Here is a 22420-nt window from a genome sequence, read left to right as displayed (position 1 = left end):
GCCAATTCACAACACACATCATGTCAAGGCACTTTACAGAAACAGAATTGGTTCAATGTTTTCTATTTAAGGAAAACCAGCTGACTGCATCAACTCATTGACTAGAAGGCAATCCCTCGCACGGAGCATGGTTGTAGCGACAGTGGAGAGGAAAAACTTCCTTTTAACAGGAAGAAATTATTAGAACCAGGCGCAGTGTTAGCAGCTATCTGCCGAGGCCGCCTGCGTTTCAAGGAGACAGAAGCAGGCATACAGAAAAACGCAGAGATTTTACTTTCATGATAAATACAGGTAGCTCCTAAAGGTGTATAGTTTTGTAGGGTTGATCGATTAACGTACCATAAACTATCGGAATCTCAACTGGCTTAGTATCAAATTCTGTAGCAACAGGATCGCTAGTTGTGATAAAGTATAGATTTATAAGAATCTTGTAAGTTCACTTCAGTTTTTCTTTGTGTGAAACATTTAATGAGATGAATCATCTGAAGATCAAACAGACTAATTTTGTTTTACTGCCATATTAAAGGTTAAGATCAGGGCTGGTGAGAAGACTAATGGAAATCTGAAAATATTGAAGGTCCTTTTAAATCTATTGTTCCTTTTTTTATGAAACAACTAAAACTACTAACGTTTAAGTCCTACATTATAGGGATCCAGACTGACTTCTTGGTAAAAGTTTGATAAATATCTGTCTGTTCAGTAATTTAGTCCAGATTTGTCAAGATTTTAGAAACATAAACGTAAATCAAAGTGTCAACTTCTTCCTAAGTGTCCGATAAGCTCAAACTATATTTGGAGGTAGGACGAAAATCTATTCAATTGACATTACATATCTTATAGACAACATTTGTGCTTCAAAACAATAGCAAAAAAAAAAAAAAAAAAACAAGATTGAAAAAAAAAAAGAAATACAGAAAGTTTAGCACTCTATGATGCTCATTGACGTCACATCAATGAGAAAATTATGTCATTATTTCAAGGTCAGGTTTTGTCCGAATATTTTAGATTTTGAATTGGAGGTTATCAAATGCAGTCTAGACTCCAATCTTGTTAAAAAGCTCTACTCAATGTTTTGCCTGTTTATTTTGGGATTGTGAAAATGTAATTCACATTACTTTAACAACTGATCTAACATAATGTCTATACGTGAGTAAAAGATAATTTTTATCAAGTATCTGAGACAAAGATCTGCTTCCTTGCGGAGGAGTATGTAGGTAACTTGGTAATAAAAAGTTTTTTTTTCTTCCCACAAATGATTTTTCTTATTCTTTACAGAATATAAATAAGTTCAAGACCGAAGACAGTATGTTACGAATAAAGTGCAAAATAATATCTCGAAAAGGCAAAAAGCTAGAACGATGTTTCCTCCAAGCAGTGTTCCCTGACAAGACGTCTGCATGCCAAGAGTTTCTTTATTCAATCCTGTTCTAAAATATTAAGTTATTTTCTCATTTACACAAAGCAGTGTTATTTTGACTTTATTGTTGATACACTCTTTCCACAATTCGTAACCTTTTTCATATCTTCAAGCTTTCTTTATTTAATCATTAAACAGGTAAGCAGTGACATTATTTTTTTGTTTTTTTCCCCTCATAACTCTATTCTGTCATAGGTTTTAGTTATTAATCCAAAGATAATTGTTTTCTGTTTACTCTCTACCATATAGGCAACACTGCTTACTTGTAATAGAAGTGTTAAATCATTGAAATCTGCATGTTAGATTCTTTAAATTGGTGGATTTCCAGCCAACAGCTTTAAATGGCAGAGTGTAGGTTTGTTTCATAGGAGGAAGGAGTTGTTAAATAGTATGCATGCACTCTGTGTTTGCTCTGTCTGAATGATCTCTATCCTGGGAGCAGTTTTAGTCAAAACCAATCGCTTTGGTTTTGAGAAATAAAGCCACTCTAAAATTTAAACTCTGTTTTTAGACTGATTTTTGAAATGCAGATTAGCCAGCGACTGTAAAACGAGACAGACTCCTTTTTAATAAAGAGACTGAATAATTCCATGCTGTGTCAGAAGTTTTGGCAGAACTGAGACCTAAAAAAGTTTGAAGATAAGGATAAGAGGAGGTAGATGAATTTAGCAAAGACAAGTTGCTGTCCCCTCGGAGTCATGCATAATACATTCCTCATTTATTTGGTGGAAGTGAGAAATAGAATTCATATTAACTATCCAGTTCCGCCAAGTCTACCTCTGCTCCTTAGAACATGTAACACTCCGTGGAGCAGAAGCTGTTATGATCTTTTTATCTGGATATTTGGTTCTGTTCAATTTTTAAACCTAGAGCACAAACAATAAAAGCAGAAAGGCACCAAGATTGAGATATCTGACTCCCCATACATCACAGCTGCAGAGTTTGGATGATATAAGATGTATGAATAATGTGGTCCATGCAACATTTTCAGATAAAAGCTGTTTATTTCCTCTGTCTCAAAAGGATTTAAGTTTTGCAGTTGAACTAAGTGCATTTTGGTGAGATCTAAGAATTTATACCAATTTACAAAAATTCTTGTGGAGACTTCATAATTTTCTGTCAGTCTCACTATACAGTAGTTAAAGTAATCATATCCCTTCAACTTGATCACATTCTTTATGTGTTAACTACAAAGGGAAGCAAAAGATTCAAATTCTTTACAAATAAAAATCATATCATTAGTTTAACATCAGTTAGTATTTAGCCCCGTTGAGCCAATGCTTTAAAATGCCACCGTTGGCTGTTAATACATCTGCAACTCTTTTTTTTCCCAGTTGCCCTCCAACAGCTTCTGCATTTTTAGAGATGGAAATATTGACAGTATGCATTTTTAGGTACTGATCGATTTTCACTTTGATTCCCTTTCATATCCTCTTAGTCTCTTTTTTTCTAAACAGTAATGATCTCATCCCTCTCACCTCTAATGATTATCTCAGCATCATGCTTCCACCACTGAGGTTCACTGTGAACCATGGTTCTCATCGATTTGTAAGGATTTTCACCATGAATGTTGCCCGCAATATTCAACTTTAGTCTCACCTGACTAGAGCACCTTCTTTAAACATCTCTGTCTCCGACAAGTGGTTCTTCTTATGCCTTTATTCCACAAGTGGTTTCTTTTTTTTTTTTCTAGTATTCCATAAAAGCCAGTTTTCTTGAGTAGATAGCTTATAGTTTTCCTGTCCTTTAAAGAGCTGGGAGTACCTTCAGAGCTGCCAGTCATGTTTTGGCTTGTTCTCTTATTAATGTTCTACGTTTTAGTGAACAGCAGGATCTTCCTACCGTTACAGTTAGGCCATACTCTATTTTTGATTGACACTTTTGATATCTCTTGGAATTCAAAGAACTGGGATTTTGATTAGAAACCTAAACTTCATAACTCTTTGTATAATTGGTTTGATGTGTTCCGTGTTTCTAAATGATACTGTTTTTTTAACTGATTTTTAACTTTAATTTTCACTGCACACGTCTAAGATTTATGTAGTTCACAGGTTTTGAAAACTGTTTTTCCTTTTCATTTCACTTCCCAGTGACATATTTGTTTTAGGATCCAAGAAAATAAAAAAAATAAAAAAACAGATAAATAAATTAACTTTTGCAAGGAACCATATTTTCCATTTTATGGTTTGTTTTTTCAGTTCTAATCAGGTCTACACTCATTACCATTACAAACTTAAGGTAGCATAGCATTAAATAATCCAATAAGGGACAAACCTGCTCTGTCTACTATAAAATCTAGCAAACCATAAGTTGTTTTGTTTTCCTCCTCCTGGGCAGGATTTGTTTTTGATAATTAATCTTTCCTTACAAACAAGTTTAATGAATTGGAACGCAACGAACCCACCCAATAAATATAGAGCAGATCTGCTCTTTTGGAGCCTGGTGATATGGGGATTAGACCGGTTATGTGGAGCAGGGCTGGATCAAGTGGCTGGGGCTGAGCTGAACCACAAGTTATCACTAGAAGAAATGAAGGTGCCAAAAGAAAAAGAAGAGGTTGAGGATGATGCTGAGGACATATGCTCGCTTCGGGAGCCCAGCCCTTCCCACTGTGGAAGGGCAATGACAGTTCTGGGTCACTCTCTCCGTCTCTAGTTATCTCCACCCAGTCTCTATCTGCCTGGTGGCGGCAGCGGAGGACAAGGGGAAAATAGTGTGGCTTATTGAGATAATAATGTGGTGCGCATTCGTGACAGTTGTAAGCCGAGTCCCACAGTGCTTAAGCAATGTTGTGTAAGCTTTCACCAGCTTGTGCCAGTCATGAGTGGGTGAATCCACCAGCTCCAGATTAATGCTTGGCATTTTCACTTTCAAACAGCTACCTAAAAGCTGGGTTACTCTTATTTACTTTGGCTGAAGATTTCTTTCTTTGTTGCAGTTGGTTTTCTTTTTCTATTTCTAGTGCGATAGGCCCTGTCCACCCACAGTATATCACCAATAAAAAAGTAGTCTGAAATAAGCTGTTAGAGTAAACGGGCCAGCTCTATTTTATTTAAGGTTTGATGTTAACAAAGTCCTACTACTTTTCTTTTCATTTTTTCACTGACATATTTTTTTTGTGTCTTTTTGGACCTAATTAATGCACCTGGCAGCAGATACTTTGTTCACATTTCTGTCTGCTGTAATCAGTTATCACATTTCAGCAACATTCTTAGAGGACCGTGTTTAAAGATCAATTGGTCAATCTAGATTAAGCTAAATAGAATATTAAGCTCTAGCATATTTATGTGCAGAGGTGGATCTTTTACTGTCATCCACTGGTGTAAAATAAAACACATTTAGATGTAGCTGTTTCCTTAATTGTAAATTTAATAGAGATGTGAGGGACCTAATTGTTCCATCAGGTGTCTGTTTTCCTGATGCTAATAACTTTCCCCTTTAATAGTTATGCTGCATCCATTTGCTTCAGGTTTATCTATCCAGGCTTTTACACACATTACTGAAGTACTCTAGGATTATACACAGATCATTGTTTATCCTCTGGGAAGATATGATGGTGAGGAAGGCCTTGTTTTTCTCTTCAGGCCATTTGGCTCTCTCACAAACTCATGATCACTTTGATCCATTGTTAAATGCAGTGAATTATCTCTATAGTATACGTTTGGATTTTACAATGTAACAGTTAAGTTCAAAGTTTACATTTAATATTACCCATGTTAAATATGTGTGCAAGAGTTGATTCACTGGTCCATTCATTTTGCACCTTGCACTTGGATAAGTTACTTACTATCAACGTGCTGATCAAGCTTAATAACCCATGTAAAAAAGAAACAGCATCATCAAACAGGTTCTATTGTTGCCAACATTCAATTAGGCTGGTCCTGTAAAATTGGAGCACGTCACCTCAGCTCTAAATTTGTTAAGCTGGTTCCTTATATCTCAGAGAATATATTCTAAAGTACCTTTGGCATTCTATAAATCATTCAATGACTTAGCTTCAAAATGTATGACTGCCTTCTGGTACTTTATGAGTAAGTGTAACCACCCAGACCTCTATGGTCTTCTGGCTCTCATCTGCTTTCCATACCTGGAACCAGAACCAAACCAGGAGAAGCAGCTTTTAGTTCTTATGCTCCACCAATTTGGAATAAACACCCGAAAAGCAGTAAAACCCTTGCTTGCTTAAAACCAAGATTAAAGATACATTTATTTAGAATGGCCTTTAACTGCTATGGAAACATTGTTAGTCAGGTTTTCAGGCCAACCGTCTTTCTTCTTCTTATTTTATAAATCTTTTTTTTAAACAATCATTTTCTAGTTAGTTATTTAGGGTTGTCCTTTTTGTAGTACAGTATACTTTTCTTTTTGTTATTTCCCATGTATAACACTTTAAATTGTGTTTTCACTGAATCATGCTATACAAGTAAACTGGCCTTGCTTTGCCTCATCAATGGTTTGTAACAGTACCAGCCTCTTTGAGATATTTTGAACGATACTCTTACTGTATGTAAAGCAGCAAATATCTTGTAGCTGTTTCCTTGGTTTTTGAAATTACCACATCACCTAAGTTGCATATTTTCTTGTCTTGTTTTTCTTAAGTCACAAAGACATCTTAGGCATTGTTTCTTACTCATAAACTAAGACTAGAAGGAAAGGTTAACTGACAAGCATATAATACAGTGTAGGTGTGCCTGATCTTTGCACAGTTGATTTAGTCATTAGATTTCTCAAAGGCATATCCACTGCCATAAAAATATAATTATTTTTAAGCCTTATTGCAAATATTTACCAGGGAGGTCACAGGGCTCAGTATTTAGTAGTTTTCCAGCTTATATCACACAATCAGGTTTAAATCAACATCTGTCTGCTCATCCATCCATCCTGTAACTTTTAGATGAATCTCTTCTCTACCACACCTGCACCTAAAGGCTGAATCCCCTCATTTAGCTCAGCAGAGGCTAACGAGGCTAACTAGCCAGCAGAGGCATGTTAACGAGCCACTCATTTGATTCAGGTGTGTTAAACATTGGGTTCATCAAAAAGTTGCAGGATAGTAGCTTTTGAGGACTGGACCTGAGCATCCCAGCTGTAGGTCCACCAGAGGCTGACTGATCACATGATATGAGATGTGGGTTTAATTTTAAACTAAAGTTGTTCTTTTGTCTCTTTAATTCTTCATATGTTTATATATTAAAGTTAAGTTTTATTTTATTAGGCTGTTGGATTTGGGATTACCAAGCCTCACCATGTTTAAAACATTTTTGACTTGCAAATCAAAAGACATTTAGCCTTTGGAAGAATAATAATAAAAGAGAAGACTTGTTTCAGTTTTAGATTTAAACATCAAACGCTGGCCTGTGTCAGGGTTAGAAAATAATTACTTCTCAGTTTGGAGCCCAGCTTAAGATGGCATTGTATTTGCTAAATGTCACTTGCAATTAAAGTTGATAATGTTACACAGAAAAGGTCACATACCAACCTGCTCGGTGGCAGCGTACTTTCAGGGGTGATTCACAGTCCGTCTTTGACGAAGCCACGCTCTCAGTCACACTCCCAGCTGTCTGGCATGTTTTTCCTGGCCATTGTGATTTTAATTACACACATTATACTGATTAGATTTACATTTCAGTTTTTACGGTCGTCCTAATTGGCAAAGAAGATTGCAAATTATGCGAGGGGCAGGCTCAGGCTTGTCTGCCGTCAGTCACCTTGAAATGGACAGACGATCATGTGTTGGGTTTCTGTGTCACCATTAATCTACTAATTTCATGATCGGGTTGAAGCAAGTGATCAAATTTAATGGTGCACCTATTTTCTCCAGTAGGAGTAGGCTTTTTTGCCATGGCATTTTGTGACCTCTACTTGGATAAGGGAATCATTTGTGGCTAATTAGCCTCGTGGGCTTTGTGTCACTCATACCTTTTTTTGTCTAATGGTTCTGCTTTGTCTTGTGACCTCTCCCAGACCTCAGTACTACAAGGTGATCGAGGAATGCATATCACAGGTGGTTCTGCATCGCAGTGGGACGGACCCCGACTTTGGCTACAGTAAACGATTGGATGTGGACTTCACCCAGCTCATTGGTAACCTTAGAACTGCTTCATGCTTTAAATATCATTGAAGAGCAACCTTTTGTTAGTAAAATAATATCTCTGTTGCAGTATAATCATAAGTTTAATTAGCAAGATAATTACACATATGCACATTTAGGTTAGTTTGCCCCAATCTGAATGTAATGATTCAACCAAGTGTTTAAAATGGATTATGGATTGGCATAAACCAACCCTCTCCCTCCTGAATATGATTTAATTCCCATCAACAACCATAATGTTCCTTTTTTCCCTCTTTCCATAAAGCATTTCTCTTCTCATCAGCCTTTTTTGTATGAAGACAGTCAGCATGTAAACATGCTTAATGTCTGGATTGTGCATTTGTCTCCGATTTTCATAGAGAGATGCACTATATCCAGTCTTTAGGTAATTTCATAATGAAACAGCCCAGCCTTATAGAAACCTTGACTGTTCTACAACTAAAGTAATTACAAATAGTTTGCATTAAAAAAAATTAAATAAAGTGTAAGACTGTTCTAGTCTTTTGTAGATTTGTTTGAAATATGATTATTTGATACCTTAACTTGTTATATGTAAAAAAAGACTTTGCATGTCTTGTTATTATTATAAACTTACATAAAAAGAGATTAAACTTTTCAGAAAAGTATATTTGATTGTGTCAAATGAATCATATAATAGAGTATCTTGGCTGCTTCTGTTTGTATTCCTTTGTGTTTGTTGAGTCTTGCAGACAGCCTTCTTTTTGAGCTGCATTTCCAATGAGACTTTTTTTTTTTTTTTTACTTGAACAAATAAGATAAATTGACTTTGTCTCACAGTGTTGTCACTAGCTAGTGAGTTGCCAACAAAGGGTCATTAAAAGTTTTTTAAACTTATCCCCTGAGAACAGATGCTGCATGGAGCTTTCTGTCTCACTTTGCTGAAGTTAAATAAAAGTCACATGGGGTAGAAATGTTTTCTATTTTAGCATTTTTTTTTTTTGCTTATATGTTGAATTTTATTTTAAACTGTGTTTATTGGTCATTAAATATGTAAAATGTGTTCTAACATCCAGTCTGAAGGCTTTGTTTGAGTTCAGCTTTTGATACACTTCCTCCCAATTATCCATCAAACAAGCTCCACTTAATGCTTTACCACCCATTCACTCTGCCTATTGGAAATATTGAAAGGGCTGAAAAATGTTCAGTTTTTATGTTTCACATTATCATAACAAAGTGAATTGCTTGTTATTGGAATTTTATGAGATGCACCAATGCAAATTAATGCATAACATGAATGAATTAGAATTAGAAGAATACATATTTTCTTCAGCTTTTTTTGCTTACCTTTTCAAATAGAAAGGTAAAAAGTGTGAAATGCATTTCTTGCACCCTGCTTGTTGAAGCTTTCATTTTTTCTTTGCTGATACGTAAGGGATTTATAATCTGAATTTTCTGCATTGTTTGCTCCTGTTTCTAAACACAGATTGAGTTAATACATTGAAGAAGCAGTATTTACTGCAATAACAGCTGCAGGTCCTTATTGGTAAATTTCTACAAGCTTTGCACATGTAGAGAGAGAAAAAGTCTTGTTCCTCCTTCTTTTAAGAATCGCCAAAGTTCAGTGAGATTGTATTGAGAACATCTGTGAACATCAAGTTCAGTACGTTGCCACAGACCTAGGCCTTGACCCTGACAGAGTCATTCAAACATTAAAAGGCTTCGGTCTAAGCCAATCCTTTGTAGCTTTGGTTCTGTGCTGAGGCCTCCTGCTGGAAGGTAAACCTGTAAAAGTCTCAGGTTTTTTGGAGCCTCTGTATATTGATTGGCATCAGTTCTGTCAGTGACAGACTCGAGGCATTATCCCACCTGAACCCATGGTCACCATAGGATCCTTGGCAGCAGATGAGGAAGAACCTAACCCTGCAATAAGCTTAACCCCCGACCCCCTCGGATGTTTTGCTATGTCTTCATGCTATTTGTACACCAATGTTCTCTATCAAACCTTAAAAAGCCATTAAATGACCCAGGGAGGCTCCGTTTAATGCTTAGCTAACACAAAAAGACAATAGGTTGCCCTGCATTTAAGTTATGGCTGTTTAAGTAAAAATTCCTGTTGCATTTTTCATATTTTGTTTTACCACCTTCAATCTTAGAAATTTACTTTGGTGGCAACATGTGATAAAATGTATAAACACTGTTGCGAGCACCTCATAAGATTTTTGAAATAACTTTTGCCAGAGATACGAAAATGAGACTGCATATATGTAGTCATTTTATATGAAAGGCAAATCAATGAAGAATAAGAAGAAAGTCGTATTAAATGATATGGAGTTACAGTGCACCCTTGCAGTTGTAGACTGGTTCTGTGTTCAAATAACTCAAGTTTATTTACTATACATGTGAAGCACATAAACAAAAATGATCTAAATATCTAAATGAAAAATAAGTGCAATGCAACTGAAGTCTAAACTCTGATTTTTCTTATGCTTCAGACTCACAACATTACATAGCAGATGAAATAGAAAATTACTCTTTTAAATATGTTTCAGTCAGTAAATTAAAACAGAAAATAGAAGAAAGGGACATGAGCGTAACGCAACCCGTCTTCAGGTTTAATACATTTAAGACATCATGCCAGCTCTTTGTTCTCTGATCTGAGGTATTGGGAAATCATCTGATATTCTGTGCATTCTGAGGAACTTTGAATTAAGGAGTTTAAAATTATTCCTTTGGGAGATGATTAAGTGCTGGCTTTCTTAAAATACATCTTGGCAGTCTTAATGAAAAAAGACTCGTGGTACAAGACATTTTTAACACTTTCTAAAATAAAAAACCCTCACAGCCCAGGCGAGTTGGCCAAATCGGGTTTGCACACTTTCAAACGTAGATGCCAGCTTATGTCAAAGTCTCACAATGCACCCTAGATGCCTTTGAAGTATCTCACGCCCATCTTGCCTTGCAGATCAGTGTGTGGATAAAGCCAAAGTTGAAGAAAGTGAGCAGAAGGCTGTGGAGTATTCTAAAAAGGTGAGACATTAATCACTCAACCCCCCCTACCCCCCTTCAGATTGGTGAGCTCCAATCAGCGACATTTTTTCTTCCCCGGAGCACCCAGACAATCTATTGATTTTGCATGCCACGATCAATAGCTGGCTGTGACGCTACATGATCTGTATCAGCATTACAGGAATCAATGGTGATGTTCTGATGTATATTTATTTGTGCACGAGCTCGGGGAGAGTTAAGTTATGAGGAAAACCTTTGATGTCATTTGGTATTTCAGGCTGGACCTCACTTATTGGTTCAGGGAGATTCAGTTACTCGCTGTGGTTTGAAAAAGTGTTTGCAACCTTACAGATTTCTTCGGTTTTCAACCGTTTTACTCGGAGTGCAGTGTGTCAAATCATCAAATAAAGATTATTCGGGTAAGGATACGAGGAATTGAAAAAAAAAAGAAGCAGTTTTTAGATAGTTGTTAAGAGAGAGGAAAAAAACAACAACTATCCAGCATAAAATTTGATTATTAAATAGAACTTCCTGTGCCTCCTTGGTGCTCACAGCCAACAGGCATCACAGAAATTAAAGAATTTTAGCCTAAATGACCTTATTTGGAATTTTAGATTGACTTTGATGTAGCTAATCTTAAACTTTAATTTAGATTTATTCTCAGCTATTTAGTATTTTATATCATTATCTTTCTTCTTACCTAAATAGACCTGAGATTTAGATTAAAAATTAAGGATGTTATCTGTTAAAAGTAACATTCATGTTTCCATTTTTTATATTGTAGCATGTTGTCTCGGTCCTAAAGCAGCCTCAGTATGTCGAACTACCACCTGCTTATTGGTGTTCTGGTCATCTATTGAAAGGCTGTATGCCTGTAATGGCCAAAAAAAAACTATGGTTTTGTTTTGTTAGATGTTAACATGCTTATGAAACAGCCTTGGAGATCATGGAACCTTTTTTTGGCACATGAGAAATTACCCTTACTGTTTTTATAGAACAGATGGTTGTTTTGCTGTGAAACTTTTTTTTTTAACCTAGTTTGTTTAGAATTATAGAAACATGGAATCAGATCCATGCTACTTTTTAAGATCATCGTTAAACTTCCAGTTTACAAACCAGCTCTATTTATTGATTCTACAGGTTTAACAATCATCAGTCTCAGAGGCTGCTAGTAAAACTGAATTGAACTTTCCAGCTTTTGTGGTAAATCAGTTACCTCATATTTTAAGTTGTATAATTAATTTTTCACTAAACGTGACGTTCCTCTGAAAAACACACTGATCTTTTTGGTCAAATGACCTCAGAGGTGTTGTTGAAACAACAAAGTAAAACAAAAGACATCTGAAGTTAAGCATCTACTTTTTTGTGCTCTGTATTAAGGAAAGATACAGTCTATACTTCAACTACCTGTCCGCTAACTGCAGGGGTCCTGAATGTTTTTTCCTTGAGACCTGTGTCCTGGTGTTCCACTGTGCACCCTGTTGGGCTGGTGAATTCATTGTTACGACATACCTTGGTTTTTGCAAAGGTTAGATCCATCAACGTGCATAAAAACAAAGCTCTAAACGTAGACAAAGGATGACAGGACTCTAGGGCTGTAAGGGTTGCGGATTGAAACTTAAAGTGTAAAGTGGCCTGTTTTCTGTTACTCTTGATTCCCCCATGTTCACTCTCCTGCCGCTCACCTTTACGTCCCTCTACACGTTTGTTATCTACATGCAGACATGCTTGTTTTTCTTCTCTTGCAGTTTGATGAGGAGTTCAGTGCTCGACAGGAGGCCCAGGCCGAGTCTCAAAAAAAGGAGGAAAAGATCAAGGAGCTGGAAACCAAAATCCAAACTCTAGAGGCCCAGGTAAATCCACAAAGGACGTTCAAATACTCCACAAGAAAGCTATAATGCCATCAAAAAAAGTAGCATAAAGAGTTATTTTGATCAAGCTGAGATGAAAGAGGTTATATTCTTTTTAAACATTTACGTAAATGAAAATGTGTCTGAAAAATCATCGCATCAAGAAGTAATGGTTCCCTGACAAACAGCCTGATTGGGTCAGAAGTATATCTTTTCACCCCACTTACAGATGTGAAGGTGCTGTAAGTGGGAGTTATCATCCGTGCAAGACCACTTGATTTAATAAAGGGTCAATCTCCTTCCTAAGTTGTAGCTCTTTGTAAGCGAGAATTGCTTTATTGAAGCTTTTCCTATGAAATTCTATCATTACAGGGATGGATTGCATTTCTTTTCCTGGCTTCCACATTGTTTCTTCCCAGGCAAAACCCTCCATTCTGAGCACTGAAAATGACTGCTATTTCCCCTTTTAACGCAATTTAAAACCCTTTTTAGGACTGCCTTGGGATAAAAGGCCAGTTTGGCTCTCTTCTTTGAGAGTTTAATACAAACCAGCATGGAGGAATGGTATTGCTTGATTCATTTCTGATGTTGCTTTTTTCGCCAGAATTTCATTTACTGTTGCTTCTCTTAGCTCCTAAACATTGAATAAGTGATGTTTAGGTGGTGGTTTAAGAAGTTTTTGCAGCTCTTAGATTCTACTCTGCGGATGTATTTAGTCCTGAAATGTTTGATCTGCTTTAACCTTACCAGAGCTCACATTCTTTCCTGGTCTGAACCTTTTGTGCGGTTATGAATAACCAAAAGTAAACCCTGTTTTCAGACAAAACAGCCGATCGAGACCCATTATTTGAGATGGTCTCTGTCTGCTTCCAAATGGACTTTGGTGCGGTTCACTTAAGATGTTAATGGAAACTGGCCTTGATTCTACCTAGCCACATAAAACATATGTCTCGTTGAAATCAGCAAGCCAGCGTAGCAGTAGACATATTCAAATCATACCTGGTCCACCATCTGTTGCTTAGCAATGCCACCACCTGCATGCTGTGGGTTCCCTTTGGATTGCACTCATTCTCAATGCCATTCCAAAATTAGAAATATGTCTCAAAACCTTCACTGAGCGAGCTGCTTCTGACTCTCATAATGTTTTTGCAACTAGGATAATGACATAAATTCAGAAAGACAGCAGAGGTGCTGCATGCAGCATCTTCAGTAGTTGCCCCCCCTTTCCAAGTCTATGCTCTACTTGCCCTTATAACTTCTAACCTGAGTCTCGGTTATCACATGCATATTTGTGTTACAATTTATGGTTTGCTTTCAAAAAGCATGCGACACAACACAAAGCAACACAAATCACTGCTTGGGGTCCAGGCAAAAAGGCACACCAATGGACTCTTCTGGTGAGAGTACACTCCCTTTTCTCCATCTCTTTCTCCATAGTTTAGTATATTTCATGGGGTTTCTCAGCTAAAGTCATGCAAGCAGTATTCTGTGACATCCTAACCTTTATAAACTCTATAACACTGAGTTACTGACAAGTACAAACCAAGGATTCTTCTACTTTTCATATGCACATAAATACTGTCACTAATTTTAGTAAAAAACAAGGCTTAAAAGTCTTTATTTGGAAGGAATAGTTATATGTAAGAATTAACGGTTTAGAATAAAGCTGACGTTACCCTGTCACCTGACCAATTTGAGAAAAATGCAACCAAAGTGGGCAATGCAAAGAGATACTGAGGACCAAGAGTGGGCATAAACAGAAGGGATTAAATGTTGGTGTGTTCAGAGCTGTTAAAGTAGGTAGGTTAAAGTACTGTTGATACAAATAGCATTCATCTTGAATGCAGAAATCAGGTAAAGCTGTGCTGCCCTGGCTTTCTGATTTTAATTCTAATTTTGTATAGCAGACAATATAAAGTTTCCTCATGAGATCTTTGAAATTCAGACTTTCATGTACAAATACAATATAACGGACCACATGAATGCAGCACCAGTGGGAATCTAATGCTATCACAAGGGAGATTGTGATTATTATTATTTTGGCCTCTTAGATAAATGAAAAGCATCATTATACCTTAACCTAACGTGAGAGTATAAAGAGATGTGTTAAACTGTGTCTTCTAACTAATAGGGAAAATTCAACCATAGTGGCCTCCCTGCAGCCCATCGAGGGCAGTACTTACAAGATTTTAGCGAAACATGCAAAGTTAAACAAGTTTACTTTAAAATCTCAATAGGTGCACAGTGACATAAAGATAGTAGCCTTACAACCCATTTTATAGTTTCTTGCTGAAAAAAAAAGTTGATTTGAGTTTCAGTTATTTTTAAAGAAAATAGAAGAAGCATCAATCCCAATTGTGTGGTCGATTGATCCTGATCCACGGATTCTGTAAAGCTCTAACCTGCTATCTTTATTTCTTCTAATAAAGAGCAGAGGCAATGTCACACTAATCATAATAGGGCATAGTCATTGTAAATAATGTGGTTTTCTATTGTTAGCTTTTAGCATGTTAGCATTACTAAAACAGCAGTCTCAATATGATTACCAATAGATTTTAGATTCTAGGTCCAATTTTTAAAATGCACAAAATGCTGTCAAGATTGCCAAACACTGCATTATTGATGATGATTTTTACCCTGTTTAGAAGCTTAACCAAAAAAGAAAAAGTCTAACTTTAGGGCTTGCACACTCAATGATAGTACCTGGCTTATAGTGCATTCACTATTCAATTTTTTAGAACCCATTCCACGTTTGAGGAACTTCTTTAGACAAGTCATTACCCGTCTGAGCGTAGAACCTTCAGATCAGTATGAGGACATGCATTTAGTTTGTCCATCAAAGCCACGGATCACTGCCGTCTTTATTTCTGAATATGAATTAAGTTTGAGCTAACCCTAACCTTTCATCTCCTCGACAGAATTCCTGTCAGATATTAAAATACAGGCATGTCTGAGTTGCCTCTCTTCACCTTGTTTTTGAACAAACATGTTTAATGAGAGTCTTCCTCCAGAACTTTGGCATTGTAACAAGCAGCATGTTTGATGTGTGTGTTTGATTATCTCCCAATTGAGTTGATAGGAGGTTCGGCTGGTAAACAGCAACAAAGGACACTGAAATCACAAGAAAATAGAGCTCTTCCACTATTCCCCAAACCTTTTGCTTGCAATCATTCAAGGCAGGAGAGAAAGCTATTCTTTGAATCACATCTAGAGGTGATGAATAATGTAGCACTGCAGAGGTTTGTTGGAACACACTGAGCCAGCCCATTAATAGGTTTTAACAACCTGGCCAGCTTGTAGCTGACCCAGCAAGGACCCCAGAGGACCGGGAGCTGTAGTAGACTGCTCTCCCTGTCTTTTAATGCCAGACTGTCTATCCTGACTGATTATAAGATTTGACTTAAATGACAAAGGCAGTCCAGCTCACAACAAAGGAACCTCTTTGTGAGCTTTGTTGGTGTTGGGATGGCTTGAATCAGAGTACATCTCTGAAAATTGAAGTATAAAGTTTAATTTCCAAGTATCTTATGTAAATTCTGCAACCTTTCCCTCATTGTCCATTATATTTCAGAAGTTCTGAATTGCAAAAAAAGGTTGCTTAAAGCAAACCTTTACAACCATAGGACTTCTAAATCAAGAGTTAGCCTGCAGAAACCTTTTGTAAGGAGGGTAGGACACAAAAAGTAGTTGCCAAAGAAGTCTGGTAGAAGAAAAACATGTGGAAGCAATAGGTGGATATGCAACATGGAAAACAGTGATAAGCAAAGCCTAATAAAGTATGGGGAGTTCCTCAAAACATGGACTGTGGTGGGAGTCATGGCTTTGAGAGGCATTGCTGACTGACATATCAAGGTTATTAGCTGTAAGTGTCAGTTTCCTTGCTTTAAGCTAGTCCTGACTGGAAGATCTGATAAGAGTCTAATAAAAAAAAAAAACAACAAAAAAAAACACACTTTTTAAAGAGGAAGCTAACATTTCCATTGTATTGCAGATGTACTGTTAGACTAAATCCTGGCTCAGAAACCAGGACTGTGTCACTTACTTCCTTTTTTCCCCCCCATCTCATAATCTATTCTTGGTTTTAACACCATGGCATATGAAATAAAGATATTCAATAGCTGTTAATATTGCATTTTCATTGGAAAGGTTTTTAAAGAATAAAAAGATTCTCTTTCCACTCAACTAAAAGTTTTCATTTTTTCCATTTTTAGAGTGCACATTTATGTTCCTACTGTCTTCATAGAATTTTAGTTGAACTGACTTCGTAGAAAATATTTTGATATCTGTAGAATATGTTCCCGTTCTCTTACTTTTGGCAATATCCTGAGAGTGAATAATCAAAGCACAATTCATTCCTTTCGAAGAAAAGTATATATATATATATATATATATATATATATATATATATAAACAGCATGCTAAAATCAGTGCCAATCACACATCTAAAGGTGCAAAGTTCAAATGTATTTTTGTGATACCAGGAAGAGAAAACAAATGGAAATGGAAGGTTTTTGAAGGAGCTCCAACTGTCAGAGATGCTGTGCAGCGTCTCTTTTATACAGTCATCGCTTTAGTCTGATGCTCCTTTGAAGATAGATTACATCTTGTTTTAGGTGTAAAAGTACATCACACTCAGCCTTTTGCACATGAAAAAGCTCATTGTGACATAATGCGAATAAAGCCTTGTACGACCATTGTCATTAACTGTGTAAACCCCCCATCCTCTTCTCATTTCTCTCATGTCTTTATTGTGTTTGCTGTGAATTTTTTATCTGTTGAAGTTTACTAGTGTTCTTTTCATTGTCTATCTAACCCAACCCTCATTTGTGGTTCTTTGTTGTGCTGCCTGTTTGCTGTTTCATGCCTGTTCATGTGGTGTGCATCTCTGGTGTATGTGTGTGTGTGTGTTTTCTGTACAGTTAACTGTAGAAAATGACAGACTCAAAGAGGCTCAGAGACTCATCAGGGAATTTGAAGCAAAGGTGGGTGACTTTGTTGCATGCTTGGCCTTTCGCACATAAACCCTCCAATTAATCATCTTCAAATCTTCAAATCCAAGTGTCTTGTTAAGGAATAAAGGACTGTGCTGCTTTAAATTCTCAAGTTGATTGTGAGACTGATTTATTTTTTATTTTTTCCTGGTTACATGGTTGCCTTTGAGTCATAGGCCCTGTTGAGAACTGGTACCAACCTGAATCCTGCCAAATTTGTATTAAATCAAATCCTGCAAGGCACAGCCATGCACAGCTGGGACCAACATCTATTCTCAGATATATTTTTTTGTTATTATATTTATCTCCCAAAAAAAGCAAAACAAAGTCACATAACTCACTGAACTGTCAGCTAAAAAAAAAACATAAAAAAAACTGTTATTCACACTTTGACATTTCTTAGATTCTCTAGAGTTGTTAGGTTTTTTCGCTACAAACTCTGCTTTTAGTTATGTAGCTTAACAGATGAGATACAAGTAGAGAGAGGAAATAAAGTAAGTGTTGTGTGTCACTTCAACCCCTAAGAGCATTACAACATAAAACTCTAGACAGTTTTTTTTTTTGTTAACGTCAGCTTCTCTCAACACCTTAACTGATAACAATAATTTAAAAAAAAATTTAAACTTCCTAAATATATTTTAAAGAATGCAATTAGTGTGAAATATTCTTCTCCTAGTTCATATATTGTAGTTTTCTTGATTCTATTATTCTAAGATGGTCATAATGCCAAAAATGTATTAGAACATGAAAACTAACATTTTGCTCATAAAAAGGACAAAGTAAACCCGAAGCTGTATTTTATAGAACTTCAATTCGTTTTAGAGTTTTTTAGTTTAGGTTTAATCAGCTAGATTTGTTTGTTTTTTGTTTTGATCTTGTAATTATTAATGCTTCAAAGACTTCAGAATATCCTGCAAAATTACCTTTTGGTCTAGCACCAATTCAATGATCTGAGGCAGTATTTTAAAGCCTGCCAGATTTATTTAATCTTTTTTTATGATTACTCAATGGTCCTACACAAATTGTTCAAAAGTTTTGGGATGTTGTTGCTCAGCATCACAAGCGAAACACAGGAAACAATCGAATTGAAAATGTTAAACATTGAAACAACAGGGTATCCTGCCTAAAGAATACCTAAACACTTTTTAATGTTTAAAGTCTTTCATTTAAGCATTCAAAACCTGCAGAAAACCTGACCTTCATACCTGGGGCTTTCAATAATAGATCAAACTTGGTATGGCTATTATGTAGTGTTTTATGAGACAGGCTTCACTTTGATGTGAAATATCTTATTAATTTGTATTTATATCACTCTAGAAACTGTTGTGGGATGTTTTCTATTTAAATCCCCATATCTACATAAGAAACGCTCAGAAAGTACCTCATAGACTGTAAAAAGAAGTTTCTTCATATTGCATCTTGACATCCAGTGATCAACATCTAATCCCAATCCCAACACCCCCTCCCACTCCTTTTTTTCCTTTTTTTTACCCACCAAACATCCTTCAAAGCTGGTCTTGTAAAACCATCTGTTCATAGACAGTTAACACCATGTTCAGAGTTGTCCAGACATGATTGGATCTCTTGATACGAATGTTAGTGTCAGATGTGAAGGGGCTGAGATACACTGTGTTATATCACCAATTATAGTGAAGATAAGGGTCTATAATGAACAGATTTTCCCACCAAACTTGTCATTCTATATTTATAAGTCATGAACTGTAATAGCTCCTATGGGAATCTGCAACATAACATTTAGGTAAACAAATTAACGTCAGATCTCTACGTAGCTAAGATGTTTGATCACGCTAAATATAACCTTTGAACACTAAAAGGTTAAAGCTAGAACTCATGGTAACTTCATAGAAATTGGTATTAAAGTTTTCTATTAGAAATGTGCTTTTGGCAAACATTTAATCAGATTATGTTTAAGTTATTCAGACTAAACTCACCTCCTTCTGGAAGGCCTCAAGAGAATACATCTAAATGGAAACTCTAAAACCTAAAAACAATCATTCCTTTAATGTTTGGTTAACATTGACCTGTTGGACACACATACAGGAGGTGGAAATATTAAAACGAAGAATGTCTGAGCTTTTTGGCTGTAAACTTTAAACATCAGCTCAGTTTTCTTCTTTATATTGATCCCATCAGATTTTTCTTTTATTGGTGAAATAGTTCATTACCCAGGAGTTTTTTATCTGACATCTGAGCCTATCATTGATGGATTAGAGAAAAATGGAGATAGAGGCCATTAACTATGAAAACAAATCCCGTCTAATTCACCAGCTAATTTGAATCCATTCTCTTCTATTAGCCTTAAAAGATTGACAGACGTGTAATCACTGAGTGGGTTTTTTTCTTCTTATTTTAGGCAAAGGGCTCTGAGCAATCTGAGCGAGGAGCTCCTTGAAGAACGCCTTTTTTAATTTCTGCCCCTAATAAGAAATCAGTCAATGCCATTATGTAATGAAACGCCATGTAACGTCTTTAAATATGAAACCAATTACATTTTCACGCACACAATCAAGTGACTGCTGGAAATGTACATAGTGGTGGAATTGCTTTTGGAAATGAGAATTGGAAGTGCTTCTCTGTTAGAGGAGACATCTAATCTAAGCCTAACTGAAGCAACAGTGGCTGTAATTGTGGAATTATCATACATTTTATTCCCGTAAAAATTCTCATTCTTTTGGCCTTGAAGTGGACTTTCACCGCCTTCCTGCTTATTTCAAATGTTTAATAGTTCTGACATACCCCAGGTTATAATTATGTCCCTGTTGACTCTTTATTAGCTCCCAAATTATAAGCACTCATAATGAGCTCCTGATAAGAAAGTAACATTTGTAAATTAAAGTCATTTTATTTATTTTATTTTATTCAAAATTTTGCTCGATGTTTAAAGAATACCCAAGAGGATTAACGAAATTAAAAGGACCCACTTAGTCCAAACAGTTCCTTCTTTGTGCTAAAAAGCAACGTTTTACATGAAAGTAACTGAAAGCTGAACTATAAGATAAACTGGTGAACATACGCCAGCAGTAGGAAGAATAATACATCATTTATTGGATTGATTTATTTTAAATTCTGTTGGGGAATAACATTTTTGATGCACAGTTGAATCAGATCGTCAGTTCGATTTTTGGTAATTTGATCTTTAAACACACTAAACATATAGTCTATAGACACAATATCTGAAAATGTATCAACACTTATCAGCATATGTGCATGATCTGCAGTACATATTTTCAAATTCCAATATCTGTAAGAAATTCAGAAGACTGCAAATGCTTAACTTATGACTGCTTTATCCCAATTTTTACCTTCTCCAATTATAGATAACTTAAGATAGAAAGTTTAAGCCGTAGAGTATTACAATTTATTATCCTTTGGAAAGCTCAAATGATCTAAAAAACTGCCACCTTTATCCCTCTACTGGAACATAATGATGGCTCTCTGTGCTGCTAGAAAATGAAAGTTGGAAATTTCCTTTTTTTTTTATATATTATTCATTGCCATATTTTACAGACATTCAACATAGTTTTTCCTTTCCAGAAATGTTTAAAACACCATTTTTGGACAGAGGACTAAATTGTTCCATACCAAAGAGTGAATGATGGAACGTGTTTCCTTGGTAATGTAGAAGCATCCAGTTAGTGCTTCACCAAAGCGGTGCATTGGTGCAACACTAGAAAAGAAACATATTTTTATTATTTTTTTATTTTCCAGAAGGATTGTGATCAGATTCAGGGTGAATCGGGGAATGATAATTGTTTAGCATGTAGTTGCATACAGACTTTTTTCCATTTTGTTTTTTGCAGATTGCTGCAGGCCCAGCTGCACCTGCAGCACCACCTCCTCCACCACTACCAGGAGGTGCAGCACCCCCACCTCCCCCACCTCCTCCTCCCCCACCCGGTGGCTGTCCTCCTCCCCCTCCTCCCCCTCCTCTCCCTGGCCACGCCGCCATTCCACCACCCCCTCCTCCTCCCCCAGGAGCAGGACCCCCGCCACCTCCACCCCCCCCTGGTTGTGGGCCTCCACCTCCTCCGCCTCCCTTTGGTGGTCCTCCTGCACCTCCAGTTGTCAAGCTGCCTTATGGACTGGAGCCAAAGAAGACATACAAGCCTGAAACTGTGATGAAGAGGGTCAACTGGTCAAAGGTAGTTATTCAGACTTGTTTTCACTCTCTGTTTGTCTGGTTTAAGGCTCCTATGAACATGTTTATAGCAGTGGAGTTTTTTCCGTCTGCACAAACTGTAATTTTGCACCTTTTTCAGTTGGTTTTCGATCTTTTATGCCTTCATGCTATAATGCTAAGTTCAAACCAGAAGGAGATTTATCTAAAAGCACCCTTAATCTATTCAAACAGCCGTACTACCACATGCCACACTCTTCCACCTATAACATCTATTTCAAAGGATTGGAGAGTAAACAATTTTCACTGCTCAGATGTCATTGGATTTGCACCATCTTAGCATATTTGAAGGAAGACTGTGTTGTGTAATGTTCCATCACATTAAAAAAAACAATTTCAATGAAACATTTTCTTCCACCTGGTTTATATTTTACCGTCGGTGTTTGGTCTATTATCTCCACAAATTTTAATGTTGATTTAATGGTTCTTCACACTGCTTATTTGCCCTTGTGATTCAGGCTTTAGTCTCAGGCTGCAGACAAATGGTTTTAGTGGATTAAGGTCTTCTTTTCTCTATTTGTCATGTCACATTTATGAATACACCTTTGTTGCTTATGCAGATGTATTCAGAAAATTATCAAGGTCTAAAATCTTGAGACTTTATTGAGCAACAAAATCGTTGTAGGTAAGGGGCGTTCATTGGCTGGGACAAATGTGCGGTTTTAGTGGTTTAGGAGTGATGAGCTGATTCCCATAACTCCTGATTTTTACCAAGCTAATCTAACCCATATTATGGTTAGGTGGTGAATGTACCAGAACTTTAACAAGATCAAAATATTTCAAGGCGCTGCCATAAAGCCTGCCCTGTTTTAAGAGACAAAAAAGTATACCATATCAAGTCAGTACGTGCACACACACGTTCATTTCCTTTACAATACACAAACCTACACCTAACCTAACCTGACC

At 36.6% G+C, this 22420-nt stretch overlaps 1 protein-coding gene across 5 annotated transcripts in view; it reads left to right on the top strand.

Moving 5' to 3' along the window:
* Nucleotides 1-22420, top strand: part of diaph2 (diaphanous related formin 2) — a 497594-nt gene that overhangs the window by 155988 nt on the left and 319186 nt on the right. For all 5 annotated transcript variants that reach the window (XM_015388892.1, XM_015388885.1, XM_015388900.1 and 2 more), the window contains 4 exons: nt 7382-7500; nt 10432-10496; nt 12224-12328; nt 21138-21479. In XM_015388892.1, coding sequence (XP_015244378.1) covers nt 7382-7500; nt 10432-10496; nt 12224-12328; nt 21138-21479 — 631 coding nt within the window. The remainder of the gene's footprint in view (nt 1-7381; nt 7501-10431; nt 10497-12223; nt 12329-21137; nt 21480-22420) is intronic.

The sequence above is a fragment of the Cyprinodon variegatus genome, unplaced genomic scaffold (assembly GCF_000732505.1).
Source record: "Cyprinodon variegatus isolate N-32 unplaced genomic scaffold, C_variegatus-1.0 Scaffold19, whole genome shotgun sequence".
NCBI lineage: Eukaryota > Metazoa > Chordata > Actinopteri > Cyprinodontiformes > Cyprinodontidae > Cyprinodon > Cyprinodon variegatus.
The sequence above is the reverse complement of the archived record's forward strand: the minus strand, read 5'-3'. Positions and strand labels throughout refer to the sequence as shown.